Genomic DNA, 18,003 nt, shown 5'->3' with positions numbered 1-18,003 from the left:
CAGTGATGAACGAGTATTTTTCCTATGGTTACGATAATCTCCTCGGAAGGCTTGCATTCTTGCTTTATTTTTTGTGAGAAAAATAACCTCCAAAGAGTATGACTTGCTTTCTAAAGAGACAAAAGTAAATATATGAACAAATAAATGTATGATGCTAATTCACTCATATTTCTCTGAAAGTCAGAACCATCAACACATGTCATCAAGAGGCAAAAATATCCTTGGAAAAGAGGAGATAAATTCTGCATGTTTTAACGTAATTTCCACTGCCATTCAGCTTTCCTTTCTATTAACGGTTCCATTTGCGCACTAGCTACTTTTACACCATGTACCTCAAAACAGCTATGGGGAAACAGGGCATTTCTCTTTCTACCAGGATTATGGGTCACAATGATATGACTGTTTAGAAAGATGAAAAGAAACTCAGATGGTAGGCTTTTAATGTAACCATCTGAGTCTGCAACACATAGGCTTAAGAGTCCTGTTTCCCTAATAAACACAAGGGAGAATTCATAACAGAAAATCAATCAACTAATATGAGCAGCCAGAGGAGAAGCACATCAGTTATAAAATGTAATTGTTCTTGCCAGGCCCAGAAAAAGGAGGAGGTGGTTGCTCCCCTGTCTTGCCAGCCTCTGGCCCCTGCAGTTAAGCCTCACCAATCACACATGATGTGGGGGCTTCCCATGGAGCAGGTGTCCTACCTTCTGTTCCAGAAAAACCTTATGATTATCATTAGGGCTGAAGCCTGACACAGTAATCAAGTGGCCATAAAGCTGGGGTCTCCGAATGTGTGTACTGGGTGGGAATGGCTCCTACACCTTCCCTAATGTTTATGGAGGCGCCAGATCTCTTGGCCTCTTCTTGGACAAAGAGGTCCACCATCCTCCCACCCCCCTGGAGGCCCTGTCTTCTTTTGCTCACCCAAACAAGGTGGGCATGGAGAGGAGAGGTCAGGGGGAGAGGAGGTGCCTTGGTGATGCAGCACCTGGTTCCCAGATACTGGAAACGGGTCCAAAGTTGTCCTGAGGTCAGGGAGAGGACCCGAGGGGGCTCTGCTTTTCCTCCCCACTGGGGTTAACTCCTCGCAGTGGCCCCTGCTCATCCTCATGAGGGCAAATCCTCTCCCAGACAGAAGGTGTCTTGTTGCTGGAGAGTGAAATGGGAGACCTGCCCTCCAATGAACACCCTTAAAGGCTGTTGCCTCTTTTTATTCAGGTTTGTGGATTTGTCAGGTGCACAGCTGGAGGTAAACCCCTCCGTGGTGACACTCCTCTTACACGGCTCATCAAGAGCCAAGGTGGAATGTGACAACCTGAGGGCTATTTATGTGGCCAAGCTGGGATCTGAACTCAGAGCTTCTAAACCTAAGCCTACCACTGTTTCTGCCATAACTTTCTAATTTTCATCTAGAACAAGGTTCTATGTGACTAAGACTATTGTCCCACCAAGAAAGAAAAAACACATGTTGGAAGCCTTGCTGGCTTCATTCTCCTGACCCTGAATTTCCTGCTAAGCATGCTCATAGACTGACCACTTTAACTATGTTCTAACACAGAAAGTGGGTTTGGCTAGAGCGGCTCGTGCCAGTGAACACTGACTGGCCAAGATGTTCTTTCCCTGGCCCTCATGCAATACGCTGCTGTCTGTTTGCAAGGGTTCAGGCTTTCGAACTCAACGTTAGGAATGCCAGCCTGCCCCTTCTCACAGAAGGTACACTTTCACATGGACCACACTTAACATGGGTGAAGAATAAAAGTATTGCTCCCTTAAGAGACCTAAAATGCTTAATATCATAAGGTAATTTAATTAAAAAATTTTAATTTAAATTCTATTTAATTAACATAAAGTGTAATGTTAGTTTCAGAGGTAGAATTTAATGATTCATTAGTTGCATAGAACACCCAGTGCTCATTCTATCACGTACCCTCCTTAATGCCCATCACCCGGTTACTCTAACCCCCCATGCCCCTCCCTCCAGCAACCCTCAGTTTGTTTTCTATAGTTAAGAATCTCTTGCCTCCTTCTGTTTTTGTCTTTATTTTTCCTTCTCTTAAAAGGTAATTTAATTTTAAGGTGGCAGTGAAATGCCAGAACAAGCACATGGCTGGATATAATAAGAATTGTGACTTGGTCCCGGATATGTCCTGGTGGCTGGGTGACCTCAACCAAGGGACCAAACTTCTCTGGATCGTTCCTTTGTTCTGCTAGCCTCATGGTAGTGCAAGGACAAAATGAAAATTTTCAGTGCTCCACAAATGAAAGACTTACAGTTCTCTGTGGCCCGTTGATTTTTTTTTTTCTTTTTAAGGTTTGGGAAGGAGCAAACAGTGATGGAATGTGGGACACCATCAATTCTCTTCTGGGGTTGTCTCATTCCTGGACAAATTCTCTTGGGGACTGCCCCAGATCTCCCACGGTTCTGAATGTAGTTCCCAGGAAGTGACAGAGACATACAGCAAATATATTTCTCAGCTGTGTATGGTTTGGCCCTTCAGGCTGCAGGAAGCCAAGCCACTCTATGAGCTGGGACTGTCAGCACAAGCCTGAGGCTCCCAGGTGGACAGTCTTCCTAGCCATGATCACTGAACCCCCGCACTGGCATCTTCCCTATCAGCCCTCTTTCCCAGCTACATGTGGATATTCCAGGCTGGAGGAAAGTCATCGGAGGGAGGGAAGCATTCTCAGCGTGATCCACAGTATTCACTCAAGGACAAGGGGATATCCCAAGAGGCTGGTAGGTCACCTGGAGCACTGGTGATGTTTTTCCTTGTCATGGAGCCTGGTGTGGCTCTTTCTGGAGGCTTCCCTGTCCTTGAAGGACTAGGCTCTTTCTAACAGGACCTCTCAACATTATTTCAGAGGGGGCTTTGCCTATCCCACCCTCTTGCATGCTATTCTTGCCTCTCTGGTGCAAAGAGAGACTCGGCTCTCCTGGATGCTAACAACTTCTTTTAGACCCTTTGACATCAGCATGCTGGAGCAGTGCGATATTGGACACATGTCAGCTCAATCCAGCCCCAGACTCACAAGTGGAGCCTGCACAGTGCTCTCCGAGGTATTTTCCTGATGAAAGGATGGTCTGTATCTGACTTAGCTCTTCCCCAGCCCTGGCCCAGCCCACGCCCCTCTCCTCACCACCAAGACGTGCTCGAGAAGGTCTAGGTAGCCAAGGGTGCACTCCGTCCCGTACCGCAAAGCTCTGGTGCGCACCTCCTCGCTGACATCAGGGTGGAAAGAGGCTTGCTGCAGAGAGAAAGGAATGTTGATATCTTAAAACAGGAAAAGCCAGTTGGTGAGCGGACCAAGGGGTGGGAGCAGTTACCTGCCCAGGAGCGCAGAGAAGCCCTGCACCCACAGGTAGGAGACCTCCATTCTGGAATACCTTCTGCCTTGCCCTCCATGACCTCCCTGAGAAACGTTTGCTGATTCCCTGGATAGAGAAGGTGGCCCTCCTCCACTTTCTCTTGCTACCTCCCACCTGTCTACACAGTAGGTTCTCTGACAATGTTTTGGGTCTTGCCCTGGAGCCAGACAAAAGCACATGAATCAGGTTCTTCTTTCCTTCCTTTCTCCCTGCCCTCTTTCACTGAAATGTAAGAAACTCCACATGCACTAAAAAGCCCAGGAAAAATTCATGGATGAGGTGCTTACAGCAGATGTACTCTCCCAGGGTCTGCCTGCCTTTCTCCAGTAGCATGAGGCGTCCTGAAGCCTCTCTGTGTTCACAGGCTGATCACACTCAGATCCTCACTCTGCGACCTGACCACGGTGTACTCACAGTGTTTCCCAGCCATGGTCCTGTGGCTCTTGGGAAACTTCAGACCGTAAGCTCCCCACTACCCTCAGAGGTGCCATAAAGAACTCATCTCACATTATACACGGTGAGATAAGCAAACAAGGACATATGGTTAATACAGCCATCTGTGCTTTATTTATTTATTTTTTGCACTTATGACCTGTTGGTTTCATTCACTTCTGATATATCTGATGGCACACCCATTCATGGGGTTACCAGATTAAGTACAGTTAACCCAGTTACAACTGAATTTTGAATAAACAATAAAAAATTTTTAATGTAAGTTTGAGAAACTCTATTTTTTATTTGCTCAATCTGGCAACACTACCCAGCCTTTCTTCCTTCTTCGGCCTTACTCTGGAAAGAACGTGGGGCTTCTCAGAACACATAAAAGAGAAAACTACAAATAAATCCCAAATCAAGATACATATGAATCACATATTAGGATAAAAAGTCAAAGTGGGGGGAAGAGTGGCTAGCCTTCATGTTTGTTCTACACAAGCCACACTGTCTAGGACTGGGGAGTACTGGTGGGAACACCTGAGGGCTCTCCCCTCACCTGCTCCCCCAGCACACCCCAGAATGAGTGGGGACAATCTGAGTGGCCAGCATCTATCATTTCTGAGCTCAGTTTTGCCCATCTGAGGACTAATGGGCCATGCCTATCATTACCTCACTACCACCTTTTTTTTTTTTTTTTTTTTACTTGTCCTTGCTCCCTTTTGTCTCTAAAGGTGAGGATGGAACCCACATCTGGGGGAAGATGCAGGCTATAATGCTACCAAATGTTACCTCTAATAGGCAGCATGCACAACCCCTATTTAGAGTCCTGTGGGGACTGAGGGTAGGCACTCTTGTCCACTGCCGGTGGCTCTAACTTTGCAGAACTCTTCAGGATAGCCATCTGGTAAGAATCAAAATGTCATACCATCTGACTAATTGTACTCCTGGGAGTCCTGCCTGAGGAAATCATCCAAAGCAAAGCAAATACAGGTATGCCCAAAGATGTTCATGGCAGTAGAGTTTAAAGTACAGATAAAAAGTGCAGACAATAGGGTAATATCTGATAATAGGGTAAGATTGTATTCATTAACAAAGTATTTGTGGTCATGAAAGAGTCACTTATAACGACTCACAGCAACATAGAAACAGCCATATGACATTAGTTGTAATAGTTGGTTGTCATGTATCTAAAGTAGACATATACACATGCAAGTAAGACAAGAAACACAGGAGAACTAACGTAGGGTGTAGGGAAGCCCTTGTCTCCACCTGAATAATTAGTATAATCCTTTCCTTCTGATGAAATGGGCCAGGATGTAACTTACTGCAGTTGCATTTTTGCCCTCGCCACCCTGCTCAGCCCCAAAGGCAGCGCTCCAAAATGGCAACTTGGCCCTCTGCCTGGATATAAGGGTTTCTTCCTGGTCTACCACTCAGTGTCCCTGATTTTCTATATATTCCTTATTGCACGCCCTTTCCTGCAAGCTGCTTCATTTTCTTTCTGCAAAAGAGACAGGACCAAAGGAAATGCAAAAGTCAATAAGTCTGTTACATTAGTCCTATCCTAACAGGAGTCTCAGGGCTCAGCGCTAACTCTTGTCATCAAAGTCTGGCTTTGAGGTGTAAAATTCTGACTGTTATTTCACCCTGTAAAGTCAGGATGGTCTGATCTGGGGGCAGGACAACAGGGAGGAGCAGAGGCAGGGCAAATTGTGCCTGTACCTGGATCCTTGTCCTCCTCCCCTAAACACAAGGGTATGTGCATTATCAAGAGACTTGAAAATCTAAGCTGCCTTCCACTGCCACCTTAATCTGTTTAATTTCCCCTTTTCATTTCTTGTCTGTAACAAGGAGACAAAGCACTGGTCACTCATCATCCTCAGTGGCCCTAACCATTAATAGCTGGGAGGCCATGGGAAACAGGAACAGAGTAGCCGTGAAATCAGAGGACCCGGTTTCAGTTCTAATTCTGAGAGTAAACAGCTGTGTGACCATGGTCATGCCACTTAATCTCTCCAGGCCTGCTTCATCATCCATCAAGTTGGGATAATTCCCCTTGCCCTTCGCATCCAGGATCAAATGACCGAATATGCATGACAGCCCTTCCACAACTGTGAGGTGCCCTATGGAACACCATAGGTGGCATTCAGGCCCCATCCTGCTAGGTAAATACTATTCTCTGGGTGAGGCTGTAACCCCTCTGGGAGTTGTCACTTCTGACAGGGCAGATTCCATGAAGCACACCATAATTGCAAGTACTTGTGGCCTCAGGAGAGTCTAAACTCCCTGGCCCTGTGGCACACACGGGCCCCATGAAAGTGTCCCTACCACCTTATCACCCTCTTCTCCTCCCCGCACCCCCCCCCCCCCCATGCTCTGGCCTCCATCATACCCAGGAGGCCAGTAAACGCGGTGCTGTCTCCCCTGCCCAGCCCTCCATGCCCATTCCTTCAGGCTGGCTGCCTCGCCCTCCCGCAACCCAGGTACCTCTATTCCATCCCACCTGCTCTGAGGAACCCGAGAAGCCATCAGTTGGACCTTGCCCTGCTCTCCCACCCAAGCAATTTTGCCACAAAAATGGCCCTGTCTCCTCAGACCCCAAAGCTGCAAGAGCTGCCTTTTCAACTTCTGTGACTCCTCTCCACCTGTTCACCATGGTAGGGAGTTATCAAACCATCACTGAGTGGAAGCCGGGGTCCCTGGGACACAGATGTCCCTAGAAGGCTGAAGGTCTGGTTTGGGGTGCTCAATTGGGGGGGGGCGGCTCTTACGGCTCACTTTCTTAACAGACAAGGAAATAACAACTCAGGTCCCGCCCGCTCCTTCACAAAGGCTGGGCTCAGCTGAGGCAGCCACCCTGCTTGCTTAGCCAAGGATCAGAAGGGTTTCTGCAAAATGTCTGGCACAGATAGGAAAAAGGCAATTTCCTAACACTGTTTTGTTCTCCCAACTCACTTTCTCACCCAGTTATAGCAGCATCTCTCCCAGCAGAGAATGCTGACCCACGGAGGCAGGACTGGAGACAGGCAAGAATGGGAGGCGATTTTTGTTCAGAGGGCCAGGCACAGAATGGTCCCTCCTTGCCTCTGTCAGAGTGGCTCCCCTACACCCTCCCTGAGGAGGCATCCTGTCTACTTAGGAAGAGGGAAAGTAGAAGAGTTAGTCAGCAGGCCAAGCCAAGGCCAACCCCTCTGAAACACGAAACTCCTCTAGAGAGTCACTTCCCATGGGCTGGTGTGTGTACCCCTCCAGCATGTGTTTCATTACAGAGTTAGAGTACCGAGCTGCTCCCTTCTCCGTGTGGCCAGCCTCTCCCTTCCTCCACACCAAACCAAATACTCAGGCACAACATCGCCTTCTCTCTCCATCCGAAACAACTCCAAGGCCTTTACCTTACAAGCTGTCAACATATCTGACACGGCTTTCCGGCTCAGGTTGGCGGTGGCAATCACATCCTCCTGCCTGCATGAGTTCCCAGCGGCCACGGCTTTGGCTGTCGCCATGGTGATGCCTTTTGTCATCCTTATGGATTCTTCAGGTGAGGAGGTCTTTTCAGGTACTTCTTTGGACTGGAACACCTGAAAGTTCGAAATACAACAGGTGAAAAACAAACAAACAAACAAACAAAAACAAACAACAAAAAAAGGAAGGACAAAAATAATTTATCTTCTCCGACTGGGCTGCTGCTCACAGTCTGAAAACTGAGCCAGTAACAGGAAGAAACCATCAAAAGGCAGGAAATTAGAAATTTAATTTGAGTAATATTATTCTTGCTTTCAAGATTCTAGCACGGAGAAGCTTTGTACACCTGTACTCAGCGTTCATGGTTAACAATCCGGGGAGGGGGAGGGAGACATGTCTACAGCACTAACCGTTCATCTGCAGACAGACACTCAGCATTTGTAAACCATCCTGGGGAAGGTGGTGGGGTGGCTTCCCAGTTCTTGCCCCTCCCCGCTGGTGCTTTAGCAGGTCCAAGAAACTCTGCAGTTCTGAGGCTGGTTCCTGCGCTGGATGGACCTGGATACATCCCTGTGGACTCACCTCTTTCTTCCTCTTTAAGAAGGTGTGGGGTTGGGGGGAAACGGAGCATTTGGTTTCTTCTATTCTTAGCCTGTCTTACAAATATAACTGCATAATTGTGCAGAGGCGTTTGTGTCAAGCGCGCCACAGTGACACTGTGAATTATTTAAAACCACACACACACACACACACACACACACACACCCCTTTAGAGAAGCTGAAATAAATTAACCATGGTAAGTGAATATCCCACTTTAAAATTCCACCTGTGAGTCGAGGCAGCCATTTCTGCTTCAAGCCCATCTGTCTTGTCTCTCTGAGTGACTGGTGCCAGGGCTGTACGTTCACTGTGAGGCTGTCCCCTGCAAGGAGGACTCCTAAACTGGTTGGGGCCACTCTGTTTTTAGCCCTAGGCAACCACCTTTCAGCCAGCTAGTTTTTCCTGAGGCAAAGGAAAGAATCCAGCCAGTGTCCCTATCCCTGTCATGTGTTAAGGAGCGTCAAACATTACCACCCCCCTAAAAATGGGCAGCTCCAATCAAGCTGCCCAGGGCCATGCCTGAATGCTAACCTGGAATGAGGGCGACCTGTACAGGGCCCTTCACACTAATATGGCCCACGTGGCCCATGCTCCTTTGGAAACTTCCTATGTCGGTGGAAATAATGCATAACCTGTGTCAATGCCAGACCACATTGGTCTATTTAGGTTGACCATGTGTAACTTCCCAGGAGAGCTCTGAATTTCAAATTCCTCCACTGCCACCATGAGCCCCACCCATGCCTACCAGAATGTGGGCTCTGACTTTTGATAGGAACCATTGAGCCAACGCAGGTGGGTAAGCGTCAGGTGGCAGGGCTTAAGGACACCACCTACAATTTTTAGTTCCTTCTTTGTGTGAGAATCCAATATAACACCAACCAAGACTGGGTTCGTTAAAAACAGGACAAGAGAACCTAAGGCCCCAACACCAAAACCCAACAGAATCACTGGTTTCTGTGGCTGATCCACATGGGCTTTTGGCCTTCATAGGTGACCCTCTAAAGATGCAGAATAACTGGCAGCAAGGCAGGACTTCCACTCCCCACCCCAAAAGAGAAACTGAATCTGTGATTAGACCTCCTATTGGAAAGAAAACTCCATTTGAAACCACTCATTTTCAGCATACTTCTATTTCTAGGGATTAGGATAAGTCAATCCATAACCATTATGGGATCAAAAGAACAGGGATAGTATCCATATCTCAGGAACACCAGGACACCCTCACTCTATAACCATGGAACAAGGCAGGAAAGAACGTATGGTTGATCTCTCTGAGATCACAAGGATCACCAACAGAAGAATGCTGAATTTGAAAGGGAAGTATCTCAGGCAAAGGCATCCAGGTTTTTCTAATAGGGAACCTCCAACTCCGGAATCTGTATGGGTGCAGCAGTGTGAGCTGTTCCTGACAGCAAAGGGAATCAAGAGGTGCCGTGTGTGGCTCCACGTGGTATGCACACCATTTAAGCTCAAGGTGAGAGCAAATAGTCACTTTCTCTTTCCCAGGCATCTTCTGTAATGCTTTTGTTTCATGCGCTGATTTTGGTGGGATTAAACCTATATAGTCTTAAGTGACACATTTTAATTAATTTCTTAATTACACATCAATCATAGCCAAACCCTGACGTGGTGAGTTATGCCTGGGGCCTCAATTATACAAAGCCACCAGCAGGTAGGTGAGTGGGCCTCCCTAGCTCAGGTGCTCCAGGTAAAACTGGAGCTTGATGCTATGAATCTTAGAGCAATCTGTTTTGGGTGTCAGCTCTTGCACAGGGGGCCTGAGGGAGGTGACTGCTGGCTCCTTACCGTGAGCTCCTGTTTCATGTACTCGATTGTGGCCTCAAGTGCCCGTGTACCTCGGGTGGCCTCGTCCTCCACTGCCTTTACGGTCTTGAGGAGGGAGGTGACATTGGTCACCATCACCTGCATAGGAAGGAGAGGCAGAGAGAAAATGAGGAGCACACTGAGGTCTGCTCCATCCTTTTTGTTCTGGATCTGATTCCATGAGCAAAACTATTGCTAAGTAAGGAAGGAGCTCAGATGCATATGCTTCTGTTATTCTTTTTTTTTTTTTTTTTTTTTTGCTTCTGTTATTCTTGTATATGCTTCTCTCACTATGCACTCCCCCTTCCACACTTGCCCCTGACTTGGGGTCCCACTCTACCTTGGCCGCCCCCTTGAGCTGGTACATAGAGGGGTCATCAGCAGGCTTGCTGGCAGCTCCCTTGGTAGCGCCAATCAGATCCGAAAGGGCCTTGGCTACATCTTTGATGGCATTGATCAATACCACCTGAAAGAAAGCAGAGAGTCCAGGTGAGCAGCCCCAGCAGTCACCTACTGGCCTCCCAGAGAGCATATGGCCTGAGGGTCAGGTGGGGGCATCTGGGAGGCAAGGTCTCTATCTTTGCAGCTCTCAAGGCTGCAGCAAGGAAGATTCTCCAGGAGCCACCCCTGAAGATGCTGATGCAAGAGACTCCTAGCCAGTAGGACTGACACTGAGCCAGAATACAGACCCCACGTATACTCAGCATGCTCAAACAGCTCCAGCTGGCAGCTCTGATGACAAGCCTCCTAAGAAAGGATGTAGGCAGCTAACCAGACATCTGGGAGCCGGCACCGCTCACCTATACCCTGAGCTGGTAACCAAAAACACGGAGAAGCAAATGCTAGCCTCATACCCTGGCCTGCAGAGCCTCTGTGGCAGCCCGCCTGCACCTCCAGCTCTGGCTTGTAGGATTCTGACTCACTCCACATGAGATGGGCAGATGGGTCTTGTCTGTGTCCAGTGAAAATCCCACTCATTGCTACTTCAGAACCTCTGCGTTTGCTCCTCTCTCTGCCTGGAACCCAGCTCTTCTCTTCATTCAGGTCTCTGCTCACAAATGCAGGTGCTCAGAGACCTTTCCTGACCACCCCCCGCCTGAAATTCTAGCAGCGAGTCTTGTTTTATGGATAGGACTTATTAGTATGTGGAATTACTATCTTCTCCCCCAATGTGGGTGTAAGCTCTAGGAGGGCCAGCCTGGATTTCTGTCTGTTGTGTTTTGTACTCAGGACAGGGCCTGGCATGTCGCAGGCACTCACGATAAGTCACAGAATGACTGGACAAGTGCACACCCTAATGACAATAGACATAATATGGTAGCTACACTCTAGTAATTGAGCAGAGGCCACAGGCCATCCTTACGGTGTGCAGGACCTGGGGTCTGAAGCACTAGTCATACTTAGGAATGATATGACATGACATACCTTACACGTTTAAGTCTTCTGAACCCCTACTTCTGGAGCAGCAACAATTTCCTCTTACTGAGGGCAGTGTTTCAGTCCTGAGCCATGCATGCCTCCCGTGACTTTGCTTTATCCTCACCACTGCCCTGCCAGGTGGGAGCTACGATGCTCCTGTCCACATTCCCAGGGCCTGGGAGCAGCGGGGCTGAGATTCAGACTCTAGTCAGCATGAGCCCAAGAGTCATGATTTTAACCTTCATACTAGCTTATGCTCTAGGGCTCAGGCTCCTCATGTACAAATGGCATTAGTAGCACCAACCCTATCTCACCACACTGCTGTGAGGGTGACTACATAATGTACATTAGAAACTCCTATGTCCCAGACATCTGAGCAGCAGAGTGACGCTGTGCCTCTGGCCCTCCCACCTTCTCCAGCTCCGCCCTGTGCCTTCTCACGCCCAGGGCACATGGATCCTCTGGCAACCTCTGAACTCACAGGGCAGGTCAGGACATGATGGGGCTCGTGAGGAAGGGCTGATGGGTGTGCACTTCACACTGCCCGATTCTGGCCATCACAGCAGCAGGGAGGTAAAGCAAGTGGAGGGCAGGGGATGGCAAGCCCAGGCTACTGCCAACACCCAGCGTGCACGGTCCCGTCCCTGGTCACTAGGATGTGACTGGAGAGTAGGTACATTTTTGTGAGGGGATATTTTCCACTAGAGGTCACATTAGAAGCTGGGGCTCTAGGACATAACAGAGCATCTGGGAGTCAAGACTCTAAATAATTTGAAACATTTCTTCATGTTCAAAGATTTAAATCCTCCCCCAGCCTGCTCACTCTTCCTAAAGTGGAGCCAGGCTCCCAGAGTATGGATTCCAATCTCACTGAGCATTTTCAAGCTTTGCCTTTCTCCACGGGGGTAAGAACAATATTGTGGGCAGGGAGAGATTTCTGTGAATGCTTCGAATTCCAGGGGGCAGCCAATCTGAGCCTGGATGTTATCAGGGAGAAATCTAGCAGGAGTAGAATGGCCACATGTGGAACATTTCCTCATGGAGCTCTACTCCACTGGAGGACGCTGGGCAGGGAAGGGTCATGGCCACATGGGAGCCAACCTGGTGGCCTTGTGTTAACTATAACAATAACTGTCATCAACCTGGGCACTGGATGGTAGGCGGCTTCCTGTCCGGTTTTGTCCACATGGGCCAAATGGACAAGTTAACCAAGTGTGGTTTAAGCAGTGACAACAGGTTTTGCCATCTGATGGTGCTAGGATAGACAGAGCAGACGGCTTTTCAGTTCTGCCCCTGGGAATGAGTAGAGCCTATTACCGGGGGCCCTGGCTGGCTCTATGTTCAAAAGGAGCTGACACATCCTTGTTGAGCATCCACTAGGTGCTGGAGCTGCACTGGATGCTTAGCGTTCAAAGATCAGTAACCTGTGGGTGCTGTCCCTGAGGAGCTGGTGGTCCAGGCCGAGGATGAAGGAGTGGGAAGGTAACATCGGTGAAACCGCTAAACCCAAAGCCAAGTTACAGGAGCACAGAGCCCTACCCTACCCCCAGCTCGTCTCTCCCTTCCCCTTCAGAGCCAGACTTCTCAAAGGGTGTCTACACACGCTGGCTTCCTTCCTTTACCCTCATCTGGCCACTCCACATGAAGAGCACTTGCTAGGGTGGCCAGTGGCCAGCTCTCAGACCTTCAGTTTCTTGACAAGTAGCTGTTTCTCTCCCCTCTCTTAATATCAGGACTCCTGGCTTTCCTCCTACCAGCTGCTGCTGCTTCTCAATCTCCCGAGGAACCTCTTTCTCTTTACTATGGTTTTAAATGGTGGCTTCCTCAGTTCTGCCTTGAACCTCCTTTTCCTCTCAACCCATACTCTTCCTCTTCTGTGGCTGCAGTCACTGTCTGTATGGCCACTACCCCTGCATCCGTATCCCCATGCCTGTGCAGGCTTATGTCCCCTCTCTAGTTCTATCTGAATGGCTCTCTGGCACTGTCCCATGCTGAGCTCACCTTCACCTTCCCGGCCAAGCCCATTCTCCCGCCAGGGAGCCACTATCTACTCATTGACTTTGCTTGAGATGTAGAATCACCCTGGCCCTCTCTCTCTCCCTTATACCTAAATGCTCACTCACTGTGCTTAATTGTCCACCAGTCATTTCTACCGCCATGGCTGCCACCACAGTCTGTGCCACTGTCCTGCCCGGATAACTGTTTCCTACCAGACTCCAGACCCCAGGCCACCCCCGTACCTACTGTTTATTTCTGGGGTTTCTATTATGCCTTTGGCCTCTTCTGAGGCCTGCTGCAGCACAGTGTCTGTCTACAGGAATGTGAGGGTGATCTGTGTCCCTAGGCCCACCCATACCTGTGTCTCGGGGTCATCAGAGCCCAGGCTGGCAGCCCCCAGCTTGACCACCTCAGCGAGCTGGGTGATGGTGGCTGCTGATGACTGGGCCGCCTGGGCCAGCTTGTCTGGTGTGGACGCAGCCCCTGACACCAGCAGCTTCGTATCTTCCACCAAGGCTTTGGCTGTCTTCAGGATGTTCTCCCTGAGAAGGCAGGAAGGGAGACAAAGGGCAGAGCTTGTCTACTGGTAGTTAGGAAGCAAAGAAATCCTTCCTATGGGATTTTTTGTTAAAGGGCTTTGAAGAACAGAGAGGACAGATTTCCCCTTCCTTATCAGCGTGCTCACTGTCTGTGTAGGAAAGTGCGAAGAGGCAAGGAAAGTCAGCCCCATACCCACATAGTTAATTAACAATAAAACTTCAGTGAAAGATTCAGGCCCATCATTCTGGCCCTCTCCTCCCAACCCTGCAGAACTCAACTCCTTTCCTGTAGTTCCCCCCAAATACTTCACAGTTATGGGCAGCTGTGAGGGCCTGTGGGTCATCACCTTGGGTGCGCACCCAAGGGTCCACATCCTAGAATGGGTGACAGCATTAGCAATCTCCTCCCTAGCCCAGCCCTAGGACTGAAGAGAGAGAAAGAAAGGTACCAGACACACAGCAAGGCTATGGGGAGGGCTCTCCAGCACCAGCCTCCAGGAGCAGGGCCTGAAGAGCCAGCAGGCTCAGAACCCCACTCTCCATTTATGTCAAAGCTAAATGGGCCTGTACTGGCCACTCCCACTCCCACAGGGGCTGGAGGCAAATCAGAGCCACATCTCTCTAGCTTGGAAAGTAGAAGATCAAAAAGCTGTCCTCTGCCGGAGCAGGCTGGATTCAGGCTGCCAAAGGCACAAAGCTGGAACATAACTATGTGTTTACAGTTGGCAAAGGGGCTTGTTTTGATTATGTGGTTCACTTTCTCTCCTTGAGCATCTTATTGAAATCAAAATGGTTAACCACATTTCTGGCTCCTGGGTAGACTCCAAAGTCCCATCAGGCCAGCCTGAATCTCTCCTCATCCAGAAGCCCCCAGGATGACCTCCACTCCCATACCTGTGGTCTGCAAAGGTCTCGTTATTCTCTGCATTCAGGGTCCCCGCGGTTGCAAACATGATGGTGGTGTCCAGGTCGGCAATAATCCCAGACACAGCAGTGGCGGCTGTGATACATGCCTGAGTCCCCTTGTTCCCAGCCTGGAGAGCTGATAGCACCAAGGACACCTATAGATAGGGAAGTCAGGGTGAATGGGGGAATGGAGAACATGTAACCCAAAGGTTTTCAGATTCATATATCACTGGGGGGGAAAAAAGCCACTCAAAAAATAGAAAAAGAGGGAGTTCTTCTAAACTCATTTATAAAGCCAAAATTACACTGATACCAAAACCAGACAAGGATGCCATAAGAAAAGAAAATTATAGGCCAGTATGCTTGATGAACATAGTACAAAAATCCTCAACAAAATATTAGTGGGCTGAATTCAAGAATACATTTAAAAGGATCATACACAACACACCAGGGATGCAAGGATGATTCCACATGCACATATCAGCCAGTGTGATACATTAATAAAGAATAAAAATCTTATGGTCATTTCGACAGATATAGAAAAAGCATTTGACAAAATTCAATACCCACTGATAATAAAAGCTTTCAACAAAGTGGGTAAAGAGGGAACATGTCTCAATGTAATTAAGGCTCCATATGACAAACCTGCAGCTACCACTATACTCAATGGTAAAAAGCTCAAAGCCTTTCCTCTGGGATTAGGAACAAGACAAAGATCCCCACCCTTGCCACCTTTTTCAACAGAATATTGGAAGCTCTAGTCAGAACAATCAGGCAGTTAAAAGAAAGAAAATGCATCCAAATTAGAAAAGAAGTAAAACCGTCACTCTTTGCAGATGACATAATATATACAGAAAACCCTGAATACTCCATCAAAAACTGTCAGGAAATAATCACTTCTGTAAAGTTGATGAATACAAAATCAATACACAAAAATCTGTTGTGTTTCTATAGTGAATACTGAATTATCAGAAAGAGAAATGAAGAAGACAATCCCATTTATACAATTGCTTCAAGAAGAATAAGACACCTGGGAATACCCTTAACCAAGGTGGGGGTGGGGGGAGAGATTCCAAATGGAGGACTATAAGACATTAAAAAAAGAAGTTGAGGAAGGCACAAATAAATGGAAAGATATTCCACGCTCACAGACAGGAAGGATCAATATTGTTAGAAGTCCATACTACAGAAAGCTAGCTACAGATTCAACACAATCCCCATCAAAATTCCAATGGCATTTTTCATAGAAGTACAATACTGAAATTTCTATAAAACAACTAAAGACCCTGATGAGCCAAAACAATCTTGAGAAAGAAAAACAAAGTTGGTGGTCTCACGTTCCCTGATTTAAAACTGTATTACAAACCTAGAGTAATCAAAACAGTATGGCACTGGCATAAAAACAGACACATAGATCAACAGAGAGCTCAGAAATAAACCCAAGCATATGGAGTCAATTAATTTATGACAAAGGAGCCATGGACACAGGAGAAAGGACAGTCTCTTGAATAAATGATGTTGGGAAAATAACACAGCTATATGTAAAAACAAAACAAAACACAACAATCCAATTAAAACTGGGCAGAAGATCTGAATAGACATTTTTCCAAAGAAGACAAATAGATGGTCAACAGGAACATGAAAAGATGCTCAACGTCATTAAATATCAAGAAAACGCAAATCAAAACCACAATGAGGTATCGGCTCACACCTGCTGGCATGGCTATCATCAAAAAGACAAGTAATAGCAAGTGTGGCAAGGATGCAGTGGAAAGGGAGCCCTCATGTGCTATTGGTGGGAATGTAAACTGGCACGGCCACTAGGGAAAACAACATGGGGGTTCCTTAAAAAATTACCAATAGAACTACCCAATTGTAGTATTGGGTACGTATTTGAAGACAAATTCTAACTCAAAAAGATCTGTACCTCTCTGTTCACTGCAGCATCACTTACAAAAACTAATCAGTAGAAGCAACCTAAATGTCCAATGATAAATGAATAGATAAAAGAAAATATGGTATGGATTATCCAGTAGGATATTATTCAGCCTTAAGAAGAATGAAATTTTGCCATTTGCAGCAACATGGATGGAGCTGGAGGCCATTATGCTAAGTGAAGGAAGTCAGAGAAAGAAATGCTACGTGATCTCTGTCATATGTGGATCCTAACCCCCCCTCCCCCCCCCAAAAAAAAAAAACCCAAGCTCATGGATACAGAGAACAGACTGGCAGTTGCCAGAGGCAGGGGATGGGAGTTAGGAGAAATGGCTGAACTTTTCTATTTGAGTGCATCGAACAAAAATTAAAAAAAAAACAGGAGAAAACAAAACTTAACCAACTAATCTCATAGAAAAAGGGATCAGTTTTCTGGTGGGAGGGAAGGTGTGGATCAAAGTTTAAAACATAAACTTTGTTACAAAATAAGTACTAGGGATATAGTGTACAACATGGTGACTACAATTAACTTTCATATATGTCACACAGCAGTGTTAAGAGTAAATCCTAAGAGCTCATCATCAGGAACAAATATATATATATATGTATTTTGTATCTACGTGAGATGATGGATGTTAACTTATTGTGGTAACCAGGTGTAGTAACACGAAAGGAAATTATCACGCAGTAGATGCTAAACTTAATACAGTTTGCCAATTAGATCTCAAAACCAGGGGAAAAAAGTGAAAAGCTAACCAAAAGTGAATTTTCTCTCAGGGACTCAATACAGCTGATGGGTTAACACATATTTTGGTGTCAATATGTCAGGCTGAGTACCAGCATTATCATTTGCTGGCTAAACAACTTTGGGCAAGCTGTTTGACCTTAGTTTTCTCATCTATAATATGGGGATATTATTTCTTGCCTATCAGGGTTGTTGGGAGGAATAATGGGGGGGGGAGGGATGTTTATCAGCTCTCTAGCACTGCATAAAGTAAGTGATCAGTAGAGAGCAGATACTTTTTTATTTTTTTTAAGATTTTATTTATTATTCATGAGAGACAGAGAGAGAGGCAGAGACACAGGCAGAGAGAGAGAGAGAGAAGCAGGCTTCCCACAGGGAGCCCAATGTGGGACTCGATCCTGGGATTCCAGGATCATGCCCTGAGCAAAAGGCAGGTGCTAAACTGCTGAGCCACCCAGGGATCCCCAAGAGCAGATACTTTTAATAGGATTACGTTCCTGAGATCACAGAGAGGTTTTGGCTTCTGTGAAAGGCGTGGCCATCTCTGCCCCCCTCTAATCAGATTTTCTCTAGAACAGCCTTCTGTGACTACTCATCATTCCTGTCCTTGATTGCTTCTTGACTGGAAATTCTTCAGGGTGGACCCTATCATGGCTAGAGCCCAGAGTGTACCTGTGTATGTCACCTCTCTACCCTAACACTCCCTTGAGCTATCACCAGGCACTAAATAATAATTTGAGTGACCTGAGAGTCCAGCAAGTTGACTGTATTC

At 47.2% G+C, this 18,003-nt stretch overlaps 1 protein-coding gene across 5 annotated transcripts in view; it reads right to left on the bottom strand.

Moving 5' to 3' along the window:
• TLN2 (talin 2) overlaps nt 1-18,003 on the bottom strand; it is a 428,409-nt gene that overhangs the window by 32,767 nt on the left and 377,639 nt on the right. For all 5 annotated transcript variants that reach the window (XM_038580605.1, XM_038580602.1, XM_038580603.1 and 2 more), the window contains 6 exons: nt 14,540-14,706; nt 13,465-13,648; nt 10,030-10,155; nt 9,672-9,788; nt 7,195-7,380; nt 3,139-3,246 (listed from right to left, as the gene is read on the bottom strand). In XM_038580605.1, coding sequence (XP_038436533.1) covers nt 3,139-3,246; nt 7,195-7,380; nt 9,672-9,788; nt 10,030-10,155; nt 13,465-13,648; nt 14,540-14,706 — 888 coding nt within the window. The remainder of the gene's footprint in view (nt 1-3,138; nt 3,247-7,194; nt 7,381-9,671; nt 9,789-10,029; nt 10,156-13,464; nt 13,649-14,539; nt 14,707-18,003) is intronic.

The sequence above is a fragment of the Canis lupus genome, chromosome 30 (assembly GCF_011100685.1).
Source record: "Canis lupus familiaris isolate Mischka breed German Shepherd chromosome 30, alternate assembly UU_Cfam_GSD_1.0, whole genome shotgun sequence".
In the NCBI taxonomy this organism is placed as follows: Eukaryota; Metazoa; Chordata; class Mammalia; order Carnivora; family Canidae; genus Canis; species Canis lupus.
The sequence above is the reverse complement of the archived record's forward strand: the minus strand, read 5'-3'. Positions and strand labels throughout refer to the sequence as shown.